Source organism: Pseudochaenichthys georgianus, chromosome 21 (assembly GCF_902827115.2).
Source record: "Pseudochaenichthys georgianus chromosome 21, fPseGeo1.2, whole genome shotgun sequence".
NCBI lineage: Eukaryota > Metazoa > Chordata > Actinopteri > Perciformes > Channichthyidae > Pseudochaenichthys > Pseudochaenichthys georgianus.
In genome coordinates this window covers 7,914,635-7,927,349 of record NC_047523.1, presented here as the reverse complement: position 1 = coordinate 7,927,349, position 12,715 = coordinate 7,914,635, and the positions used below count along the sequence as shown (strand labels likewise).

Genomic DNA, 12,715 nt, shown 5'->3' with positions numbered 1-12,715 from the left:
ACTAAAAAGAGAAAAGTACGGGGAAAAGTACTCCGGTGTGAAAGCGTGCCTTTTTTGACTTTAGACACCCCACCCCACCCCCTGCATCCACTTTAACAATAATTTTTTCGCAACATGCACCTGGTCTCCCATCCCTCTGGCACCCCCCCCCCCCCCCCCCCCCCCTCCCCCCCCTACGGGAAACCAACCTTTCACAAATAATATGTACACTAACATTTGCACCTGAACACACACATGCACGTGTACAATATGTGGTGTAATGTGTTGGGGCCATGAAATTAAATTATAACAGGATTGTACGGTTATGAATGCATTATAAGTTAGTTATGATGTAGTTAAAACAATATTGGATGTTAGTTATTATTTTTGAGTGTTTTGGACTGAGATAAATCATGGGTCAAAATGTACCCGCGAACACCATGGACAGTAACAACTTTAGAACACAACACAAGGGTTAAAATGTACTCTAAGGATTACATATTACTTTTTATGTGATAAGATCTTTGACAAGGGTTGACTTGATTTGATCCATGTTTGGTTTCTCTTTATCCCCAGGCTAGAAGAATCATTGGTGACTTTGGCATCCCCATCTCAATTTTAGTTTCAGTGCTGGTGGATTACTCCATTTCCGACACTTACACACAGGTAATTGTCCGAATTTTAATTGCATTTCAAACAAATCTGGGACATTTGTTCTCAGTAGTTTATTATTCTTATCTTCCTCCTTGTAGAAACTCAATGTGCCGTCGGGCTTCTCCGTCACCTCCCCTGACAAGAGAGGCTGGCTCATCAGCCCCTTTGGTGACAAGCAGCCCTTTCCTGCCTGGATGATGGGAGCCTCTATTGTTCCTGCCATCCTTGTCTTCATCCTCATTTTCATGGAAACTCAGATCACATCGTACGTACAGTATACATTTGTATGGTTATGTTTTGTGTGCAGAATCTGTGTTTAAAAGAAAGGTTTACTGACTTTTCTAATGTTTCCTCCAATCCATCAGATTGATAGTCAGTAAGAAGGAGCGTCACCTGGTTAAAGGTTCTGGGTTCCACTTGGATCTCCTGCTCATCGTCACTCTGGGAGCCTTCTGTCCTCTCTTCGGCCTGCCGTGGCTCACCGCTGCCACCGTGCGCTCCGTCACTCACGTCAACGCCCTCACCGTCATGAGCAAAGCCACGGCGCCTGGTGAGAAGCCCATGATCCAGGAGGTGAAGGAACAAAGGCTCACCGGCCTCGCTGTGGCTGTGCTCGTTGGTAAGGGAAAAGAGAAAGTTGGGAACAGAGATTTTACAATTATAGCTTAGCAACTATAGGCACGCAGGCATATTGAGCTTTAGATTTCTATATATATGCTGAAAACTGATGTATGGGGCAGTAGTAGGTAGGAGTGGTACTTATCATCTCAAGAGCTTGAAGGGCTGGTATCTTTATTTAGCCTTTAAAGAACCAAAATCATAAGAATATATATCAAAGGAATGCATTAAACATGTGTTTATCTTTAGCTGCCAATGCCTGGTCTACTAGCCTGCTAACTAGCGCTTAGCATTATTTCCAAAGCAAAGGCATTAGCAACTTCATTCTTTGTTTGTGTTACCTGTTATGTCATAATAATTCCTTTAAAATAAAGTACAAGTTGCAAACTTCCATGGGAGAGCATTTAACCTGCAATGTTTCTGATTGTCAGCAGGGAGGGACTGCACCTCTTTAAAAAACAACTCAGATTGTAAAGAAGTCTATGAAAGAAACCCCCCCTATTCTGACTTGATTTTAACCTCAGTAAAGATGGCCAAGATGCTAGTATATCAGAGAAAATTCAGCTTGAGACAGGAGTTTTCAACCGATTTATAGCTATATTGTTATTGTTAGCTTACAGGAGCTACAGTTGGAAAACTGCCAGCGACAGTTGGGATTTCAGCCAAAATCAACCAGAGTTGGGTAGGAACTAAAAGCCTTCTCTACAACAGTAGTAAACTGGAGACCCATTACTTCTACAAAACAGAGAATTTAGCAGAGTAAATCTACCACCATTAGCTAGAACATAAAGCTTGACAGGCAAAGCAAAGCTAACCAAGGGTGATGAGGCCTAGCAAATGGGTTAGGGTTAGTGGTTGGTAGAATGCTCCTTTTTGAGTGCAATGTGAATATTAGTTTGATTGTAAATGCAATTATAGACCAGGGATGCAAACTTGTCACCTTTAGGCGAAATTCGCCGTTTTGAATCCAAAATAGGTCGTGTGTGATTCATGTAGATCTGCAATAAAAATGTTTTTGGGGTATGAGGGGGGTCTGAGACCCGGAGTAATCTACGGCCGCGATGATGGTCTAGCTTCAGCAGCTACATTACCTACGGGTGCGTTCGTTAATATTAACTGTGTGGTCGGGAGTCACTGTGGCACAGACTGCACCGCTGGTGAACATCTGTTAGAATGGGCCGTTCAGGTGTTCAGAGCAGAGCTCCCTGTCGGAGCGCAGAGCGTGATGTGCACTGAAAAGTTTTTCTGTCGCAATATTATCGTTGAGCTAGCTAGCTAGCATACATTGTCACTATCTGCTAACGTTAGCTTTAGCCTTCGTTTTCTAATAGTTTCTTTCATAGGCTATAAACAGAGGTGGTATAAGTATAGATCTTGTTCTTGAGTAAAAGTAGAAGTACTCAGATCTTGTACTTGATTAAAAGTAGAAGTACTCATATCTTGTACTTAAGTAAAAGTACAAGTATTCAGGTTTGAGTCAAAGTAGAAGTACCAGAGTGTAGGAACAATCCTGCAATCAAAATGTTCCTCAAATAAAAGTACAAAAGTATTATCATCAAAATATAGTTAAAGTAGCAAGATTAAAAGTAGAAGTGCTCAGATCTTGTACTTGAGTAAAAGTAGAAGTACTCAGGTCGTGTACTTGAGTAAAAGTACCAGAGTGTAGGAATACTCTGTTACAGTAAAAGTTCTGCATTCAAAATGTTCCTCAAGTAAAAGTAGAAAAGTATTCTCATCAAAATATAGTGAAAGTAGTCATTGTGCAGATTGGTCCATTTCAGAATAATATATATGATATGTTTTATAATGATTGATCATGAAAGTGTTCTCAAAGCTGGTGAAGGTGCAGCTAGTCTGAATGACTTTGTAGACTGCAGGGTAGCTGGTGGATTTACTCCAGGTGGAACTAAAGTCTGATTCAACACTTGATTATATTTCACATCATTCATCCAGATCTGTGAAGTAACTAAAGGTATTACATAAATGTAGTGGAGTAAAAGTACACCATTTACCTCTGAACTGTAGTGGAGAAGAAAAACAAAGTAGCAAAACATTGAAATACTTAAATAAAGTACAAGTATCTAAAAATTGTACCCACGTATAGTACTTGAGTTTATGAATTTAGTTACTTTACACCAGATGCCATAAAGATAGAAAGACTAAGCCTTGCACAGAGGCATGAAAATACATTTTCAAAATGCTCAACAGTGCTGCCAAAATTATAAATTGGCTGCTCCACAATTAAAATATATGCTTTTATATATTTCTATTAGATGTGACTCTTTGGCATTTCTGTTATTATTAACACTGCTGCGTTAGTTGTTCTGACTGCTACAATCCTGTTATTCCTCATTTTAAAGCCGATATTCCGTGGGGTCGGGGGGCTCGGATCCTTGTCACCTTTTTCATACCTGATGAGTTTGCATCCCTGATAGACCTAAGAAATAATCAAGAAAAGCTTTTAATTCCACAAAATCTCATAAGAAGTCGCAATAAACACATATTTTCAACACACAACAGTGCATCTGTAAGGAGCTGGAGGAGAAGAGGGATCTGAGCTACTGAACACTTCCCAAGCAATTATACCATTTTATTATCTGTCTGTTGGGGTTGTATTTTTCTTATTACAGTGATGGACTTTCCAGGAAATTTGTCTTGAAAGAAAACATAAGCTCTAAAGGTACAGAGTGCCACTTCTGCAGCTCCTGCATGTCTAGACATTCTTGGAGTATCAATCAGCCGTAGCAAAAGCTATCAAGGATTTTACATTCTGTTTACGAATTGTCCTCAATATGAATCAAAAACGATTTTTGAAAAACTTTAAAAAGTAATATCCGACATGGCATCTCCGTGTTCATCCACAGAATAACCATTTTGCCAACAAAATATCAAAGTATTTGATCCTGTTGATCATAATGAGTCATCATGATGTTGGGATTAGGAGAAAGATTTTAAGGATTAGCTCAAAGAGCGTTTAAACCAAGGCAGACTAATAGTGAATATGGTTCAAATAAACGCTTTTGACTGTGTTTGTCATGAAGGATGTTTGCTTGTTCAATAAATAGTTCTCTCAACAGTTGCAAATTATTCTGATGTTTGCAGTTTATCCAAACCTAACCCTAACCCTAATTCCCCTTGAACCCCTGTCTACCCTTCAGGTTTGTCCATAGTGATGACTGACGTGCTGCGCCTCATCCCTCTGGCGGTGCTCTTTGGTATCTTCCTGTACATGGGGGTCACCTCTCTGACAGGCATCCAGCTGTACGAACGCATCACACTCATGGTCACGCCCGCCAAGCATCATCCCGAACACATCTATGTTACCAAGGTAAAACACGCAATATGAATGTTGACATGGCCAAGTATTTTATAGTTTGTGGTGAGAACGAGAAGACAAACCCAGCTGAGTGGTTACTGCAGCAGAGACCTGGTGTTTTTTTTCTTGGGTTACAGCTTGATTTGACCGAGAGACCTGAGTATAGAGTGGTGTAGCCATGACATATGGGTTAGGCTGACCTGGAAGTTAGCATCCCTCGACAAAAAGCAAGTGATTTGTCCATTGTCGAAAAATGCAGGATATTCTCCACATATAAACTTTGTTTATTTTTATTTTACCTTTATTTAACCAGGATAGGTCTCATTGAGATTAAAAATCTCTTTTTCAAGAGAGTCTTGTCTCAAGAATGGTAACAGCACAGTTTCAGACAGTTTTACAGTTACAGACAATTAAAAAACACACAATCACAACACAGTCATACACGAAGTTTAGCCAAAGCATTTACAGACACATCGGCCTGCTTCAAGGTCAGTTAACACCACTTATATGATGTTTGAAGCATACATGCAGTCGGCAGAAGTAAAAAGCAAATGTTAGACTATAAATTAACTAAATGATAGTCACATGGCTGCATGTCACCACCATTTAGCTAAAGGCGGCTAATATTGGCCGTATTTCAACCATCAAAATACGCTCAAGAAAACATTGAGTCTGAGACAGGGATTGAAATGTTAACTAATTCCCGGGTGGAGGACTCAGCAGTAAATTGATTTGATTTACAGCTGTGACAGTTTTGGACTTCTCCATGACAAGCAAATCTGTGTTGAACTCTCTTTTGATAAATAAATGACAGAGTAGGGATTTCACCTACTTCCAAGATGCCTGGAGAAGGGAACGTTCTGCTTGAATTTAGACCCCAGAGTTATAAGGGGGGCCGTGAAAGTGAGGATGTACTTTTTGTGTTATTGACTTATGATGGATAAGGTGGGAAATGGGTTTTGAAATAATATTCTTTCTATGATCTGGAAACAAAATGTAAAATGTGAACACAGGTTAAAAAATAAGTTTCCCTCACCAACATTTCACTTTTCTCCCCTTGTTTTCACATAAATAAAGTCATTCAGATACTTATCCTGCCAAAAAACGTTTTATTTCACGTGGCAACATATTTTCCTACTTGTTTCACAGATGAAACCAAACAAAGTTATACACACAGGAGAGAAAACTATTTGGATCAGACTTAGGAAATGGATCACCTGAGTATTTGTTTCTCTCTTACCTGTCAAGGCTTCTTTATTTACAAGCGAGATGGATTCTTCCAAGATGTATGTCGAAATAAAAAAGTGATTAGGGACATGGGCGTGGGAAGGGGGGGGTGCTGAGGGCGCTGAAGCACCCCCAAGCGGCAGGCAGGCGGTGCGGAGCTCCCCTGTCTGAATTATTATTTGATGGTTATTGCTGCTCCCGCTGTGCATAATCTGTGTAATATATGTCGCCAATAAATTCCACATTGTTGGTAAAATAATATTTTGGCCTGCCCCGAATGTTTTTTCTGTAGCCCCGGACAATTCTACCTCAATAAAACAATACATTAACCATGCTTTACGTGAACCTCATCATGACACTAGAGAGGACGGCAGGAATGTAATTTCCTGTGTTCAGTGAATGCAACAGAGGCAAGACACCAGACCAATCAGAGAGACAGACAGACAGACAGACAGACAGACAGACAGACAGCTGTTTGTTCCACAACAAGCTGGAGGAGAGCTCTCCTCTCAGACTGAGAGGTTCAGGTGAGCTAAAGGACTCTCTGAGTGTTTAGATAGTTCACTTTAGTCTAAGTTATCTCAGTGGGTCTCAAACGGTTTGGTCACAAATTATTCAAAAGATTATTTCCACGGCACACCTTCATATGATCATTATCGTTCTAAAAAAAATAAGAGAATAAAGGAAAAACAGTTATGAAATACTATATGGTAGTAAAACAAGAATACAGTTTGAAAGGGGAGTGATTTGTAAAATATCCATAAAGAAAAAGCTTACAGTTGTGTTTCATCTGGGGGTTGAGAGATGTATCCATAGATCTCTTAATGTTGCTCTCAAAGTGCACCAGATTGATTCATTTAATTTCAATATTTAAAAAATATCTTCCCGGGGGAGCATCCCCCCGGACCCCCCTAGAGGAGGTGAGGTCCGCTCCCCATTCGTTGAAAAAATAGCACTTTACCCCTGCCTATATGCCGTGAGCTGATTATCGAGCCTTCATTGTAACAGTCGCGGGTGTACTCTGTGTTTGCGTGTGGGGAGTGTTGCAGTAGAACATTCCACTGTAGCGCCCCTGGTGCTCGCGATTTTGTGCGTGCTCCTTAGTGCCCGTAATAGTGTTCACTAGAGTCCAGCACCTCAGCACCCCCACTCAGAGTTTTTTCCACAGCAGGGGATTTTGTAAACGCCCAAACATCCCAGCTTCTACCTGGAAATGTGGACATGCTCATATTCCTAAAAGATAACCTTGATGATGCTGAGTGAGTGAGTGAGTGAGTGAGTGAGTGAGCGAGTGAGTTAGAGTTGAGTTACTTGAAAAACTAAAGTGAAACTTGATTTATTCTATTGCAGGGTCTGATTATTATATTGTTGACACTTTAAAATACTACTATCCTACTAAAATTCTGTGCAAATCAGATTTATTATTTAAATAATAAATAAGTGAGTTTTTGGTATTGTTACATCCCTCGTGTTCATATACGAACCTGACCATTGTTTCAAGAAAGACGTGGAGCTACAGTAGGAGCTGTAAGCCTGAGCTGAACCTTCCTACCTTAAAGATATAGTCTGACATTTTGGGAAATACTTGGGCCTTCTTGCAAAGTGTTAGATGACAATATTGATTAACAAATAAGCATAATGACACGTAAGTACATGTCCTTTTGCTTATTTGCTCATTTTGAACAAAGATAAGAAATAGTAAGACACATAATTGGCAAAAAAACGTTATTTTACAATCAAATAAACAACATAAATGAAAATATGTTCATAAGTTACATTATATAATTAACGAAAACAAGTTAACGCTGAACTGAACTACCTACCTCAACAAATAACATAGAATACAAAATGGAAGAGGACATAACATTGCAGCTTACAAGTCAGTATCCACAACTTACATGTTGATCATGCTGCTATCCACAGCATGATCAACATGTTGCCATGGAATACAGTGCAGTGGACAGTAAGGATTGTAGCACCCAATAATGTAAAAATATCTTGAAAATGTGAAATCATTTGTACATGATCTAAGATGTAATAAATATTAATAATAACTTGACCAATAATGTCATAAGATGTTGTGACTGATATTGCAATAACATAGGTAATAAGAATAATCTTTCTTCATTTCAAGTTACATTTGAAACCCTTTTGGAAAATTCACAAGATCCAGCTTGGAGACCCGTTCATATGTATACAGACCACCTTATTGTTAAACCAAAATATTACTTTTTTAGAACGGACTTATCTGTTATCAATATAGTTGGCAGTTATTTTGAAGTTGACAATTTAATAAAGTTTGTTGCTTTACTAAATCAAATTTAGTTGTTGGGGTCGATGCTTGAAAATAAGTACAATCCAAACCAAAGAAACATTACATTATATATTTTTTGGTTTCAGTTTTGGTATGGAACTTGGCAATTCTGGTCCTGATATTACTTAGTATCAGATTTAAACTGGAAAAGTTTACAGAATATTAAGTTTGTCTGATATTGATCACACATAATTCCACTAGATGGAGCCAGTTAGTGTTTAATGTATCACTGTGTGTATGTACTGTGGTGTATGGCCTCCTGGTTTCCAACCCATTAACCGTCCCCGTGTCTTCAGGTGAAGACGTGGCGTATGAACATGTTCACCCTCATCCAGCTGGGGTGCATCGTGGCTCTGTGGGTAGTGAAGTCCACGGAGGCCTCGCTGGCGTTCCCCTTCGTCCTCATCATGACGGTGCCGCTGCGCCGCCTCATCCTCTCCCGGATCTTCGAGGAACGAGAGCTCCAGGCGGTAAGTTTGGTAACTCTAGGAATGTTTGAACCTTTGCCACTATAATCTGATCCCACACCGCCTCAGGATGCGTATTTTCCAGCAGATTTAATTTGAGATGGATCTTGGCATGTATTCATATCTGTCTAACATCACTCCTACAGATGAACAACCAATGATTTTCTCCTCTGAGATCACGGACAGCTTTCTCCTCGAAATATTTTTAGATGATTATGCACATATTTATTTTTGCCGTGTGTTCAGACCACAGAAAGACTCACAGTTCATCCTGAAACCTGGCTCCATGTTTTCTTGGTTAGATCCCCTAAACCCATACATGTCAACACTGTCAGATTAAAACGTTCCGTGTCCAAAATGTCCACTTTTTCAGGAGCTTGAATAAATAGCTTTGTTCTTAACTTGACCACCATCCTCGGTATGTTCAGCCAAAGGTCTCACGAACCCGGGGCACTGTAGAATCACACTAGAGCAGGCCTTCAAATAAAGTTAAAACACAAATATTACCAAAATTGGACCTCTATGATGTCAGATCTCTAAACTTTCCCCGATATAAACCAGAAAACTGTGTCGGTTATTTTGTTATTCTTTACTCTGTTCTTCTTGTCAAGGGGTGGGTGAGGGATGCAGAACCCAAACAAAGGACAAAAGAGGGATGCAGGTATAAATCAGACGTAGCCAGAAAACAAGGAACTATGAAAGACCGAACCACACCGGGGAAACATTGATGACACACTGACAGAGAACACTAGGGAAGACAGGGATAAATACACACAGGACTAATCAAACTGACATGACACAGCTGGAAAGAATAGCTAAAAAAAAGGGTTGGGGGAAGATAATAACAAAAAAATAAAAATTCCCAAAGACAGGAACAACAAAAAGACAAGACACAAGCTGCTGGATGTAGCTTTAAACTTAAAGACTTCAACGTTTGAGAGAAGTATCAATCATTTCATCTAACCCTGTCTTTCAAAATGAGCAGTTTAGCTGTTTATTTATGCTAAAGTCCACTCTCATGAAATCCACCTGGAAGTATACCAAAACCCACCTTTCGTATGGTCTCAGTCCGATGGTTCAAACTGACAGCTCTCAATCCAGCCCAATGTGCATCTGAGTTTGTTTAAACAGCACACACCAGGTTAGGTGTGTAAGCATCTTAATATGCATCATTTTTGACCTTTCAGCATGCATGAATAAAAAAATATTTATGAATATAAATCACTGAAGAGCGATTGTCTTTTCACAGCTGGATTGCGACGAAGATTCTCCCAACTTTGACGAAGATGGACGAGATGAGTACGACGAGATCCACATGCTTGTGTAAATTTAAATTGGACCCAGCCAGTAGGAATTCCTCCACCCTCAAGCTCCGGCCAATCGGAGCCTCTTCGGAAACCTCTTCGGAAACCTCAGTGTCTCTGGGTAGCGGGGACAAAGAAGCTATAGCTGGATAATGACTTCTTCTTACCTTTGTTTATTCCAGTTTTGTAAAAGGGCACATCTCATGTTAGATCTCTGTGGTGGGGGTGGTGTGTTAAACATCATGAGGTCAGAAAAAAACCCTACTTGAAGTGCAAATCTAGCTCTCGCAAAAAACTTAACAGAGATAAACATTTTATCCAACTTTTTATCCTATGGATCCCTTTATTTACCTTGGGCATACGTGCAATGATGATGGTAACCTACTACATTATTTTGGTCCTGAAAACAACAAAAATGTATCTGCTTTATTTCAGCAAGCAGATTTTCCTCGACATTCATAATCGTTACGGTGAATATTATCTTTACGCTGAATCTTAAACCACTGCCTGTGTATTTCAGCTGCCTTTTTTCCCTTTCTACTACTGCCATTGCCTATAGGTTGCAATGATGTGCAAACAAGGAGTTAAGTAGTCCTTTTCCTTTCTGTACAGACTTTTAGTAATGAGCACTTTGACTGGGCAAAAGTTCACGTTTGTCGCTGCCAACCGAACTCCCTGGCACAACGCCTTCTCTCTTAATGTAGTCTCCCCTCCAAGCCAAATTCTCTACGGAGACTGTGCAAGCCTCTTTAAGGGGTGTTACTGCACTTTGTTAGGTGTTTAATGCCCAACATGCCAGTCCACTGACCCCATTATAGTGACCTTGGATGTATAAGTAAATAGCTAACCTTATTTTTCTACTGTGTTGTATCTATTTATTTATTCTATGACTTTTGAACTAATGCCATCCCAGATTTTGAGTGAGGTTCTAACCTCCAAATAATTCAAACTGCTGTTAGAGTTTGTACAAAACAAAAAGAACATTGTGAAGGTTGACACATTCAGTCATTATCCATGCATTCTTTCATCTTCTCTGCGATATTTCCACGCCGTGGTGCATTTTTCAGAAATGTCATGAATAAAATAAGAACCCACTTGACTGGAAAAGTATAGGAACTAAGCAAACACACAAGCACTGAGAACGCCGGGGAACAGTTGAGTCTTGGCAGGATTGTATGAATGATGCATTGTACAGTAAGACTGTGAGCTTGGAACTACAATGTACCATCTGTGTGCAGAGCTGTTTCGAAAATACCCAGAGATTTCGTTTTCACCTACTATATTGCAAGCCCACTGTAGATTTTTTAATAACCGTTCAGTCACGACACCTGTAATCAGAAACCTTCTTCTGCCACACAGAAACGCCATCTGTTAGACCTACTGTACATAGAAAATACACACATTTTCTTAAGATACTTAACCTATTAGAAGCCATTTATGCCCAGACTTGTGATACTCTTAATCAAGAAAAATATAAATAAATCCATGTGATTTAACTAAAAGGCCTTTCCACTCAAAATACTTCATTTTGGAGCGTTCTATTAATGTTGTAGTAGAGATGACATTCTAAAAGGTGTGAGGTACAAAGGATGAAGACATTGAAAGTAGAAGGTTTCTTCACACCGTCATATTCCCAAATTCAATATTTCCTTTTTTATAAATGACATGTTTGGAGTGAATAGTATGCAGAATCCCTTTATCTTTTATTCGTATACCTCTCATTTTGCGTTTTCACCTCGACAATGTATCTGCTGCAAAATATAACTACATGTAAAATAGAATCAGTAAAGAAACATGTGTGGCAGCTGAATCCGTGTGAGAGGCGTTTTTGCTTTTTACCTTACTAAATGGTCGAATAGTCCTTGGAGCGAGGGGCGGGGCGAAACTAACGGAAGTGATTTCAAAACAAAAGCACTCGTTTGCTTGCAACTGTGATCATATTATAAACAAGGTGAATTCAGCGATCACAACGAAAACGGCCAAGACACACATTGAGCCCAGAAAACGAATGTTATTAAGGGCTGTAAATACAATAATCCTGTGTCTAAAATGGACAACATTGTTAGGAGATTTAAACTATACCGCGGTTCTGCACTGCGGTCACTCAGCCGTCTCGCGTTTGTTTTTTCAAATCAGTAGCTCTTCATTTTTTTATCAATGAGTGATACAAATATTTTGTACAACAAGTTCTTAATAAAACTGACACTGTTGGACTCGGTACTAGTTTGACTGCTACCATATATAGGCCTACAGGAGCCCTTTTTTGCCATATTTATTAAAATGTCACTAGTTATTTAAACAAACCACTATCTGAGGATAATACAAGCAACCATAAAACGCCCTTTATCTAGAGAGCCATTGAAGCCCACGAAGAATTTATCCTTCCACAAATCTTTTCATCTGCTGTATTAATAAAGTTGTGTTTTCAAATTCAAGTTAAGGCACTATCTGTGCAGAACATTAAAAATATTCTTCATTTGCAGTATTTTATTTTAACAGTGTTCAGAAAGACTGGATCAATGATATGCTATATATAATATGAATATTTGTATTAACTTCAACCAAAGTCAATTTAAATAGCGGGCAAAAATGGGTTAATTGCCATGTGGTGTTTGATATAGTTTACTTTCAATAACTATTTTAGGCAGAAAAAAGTATATAGACTAGGCCAGGGGCGTCGCCTGGACCTGAAAACATTCGGGGCTTAGCCCACAGTGGCGACGGCCACATGGAATGTTCTACTGCAACACTCCCCACACGCAAACACAGAGTATACCCGCGACTGTTACAATGAAGGCTCGATAATCAGCTCACCGCATATAGGCAGGGGTAAAGT

At 39.5% G+C, this 12,715-nt stretch overlaps 1 protein-coding gene across 1 annotated transcript in view; it reads left to right on the top strand.

The window, feature by feature from the left end:
- slc4a3 (solute carrier family 4 member 3) overlaps nt 1-12,455 on the top strand; it is a 108,685-nt gene extending 96,230 nt beyond the window's left edge. The window contains exons 18-23 of the mRNA XM_034110300.2: nt 556-645; nt 732-898; nt 999-1,252; nt 4,410-4,579; nt 8,405-8,578; nt 9,825-12,455. Coding sequence (XP_033966191.1) covers nt 556-645; nt 732-898; nt 999-1,252; nt 4,410-4,579; nt 8,405-8,578; nt 9,825-9,902 — 933 coding nt within the window. The 3' untranslated portion in view covers nt 9,903-12,455. The remainder of the gene's footprint in view (nt 1-555; nt 646-731; nt 899-998; nt 1,253-4,409; nt 4,580-8,404; nt 8,579-9,824) is intronic.
- Nucleotides 12,456-12,715: the final 260 nt, after the last annotated feature.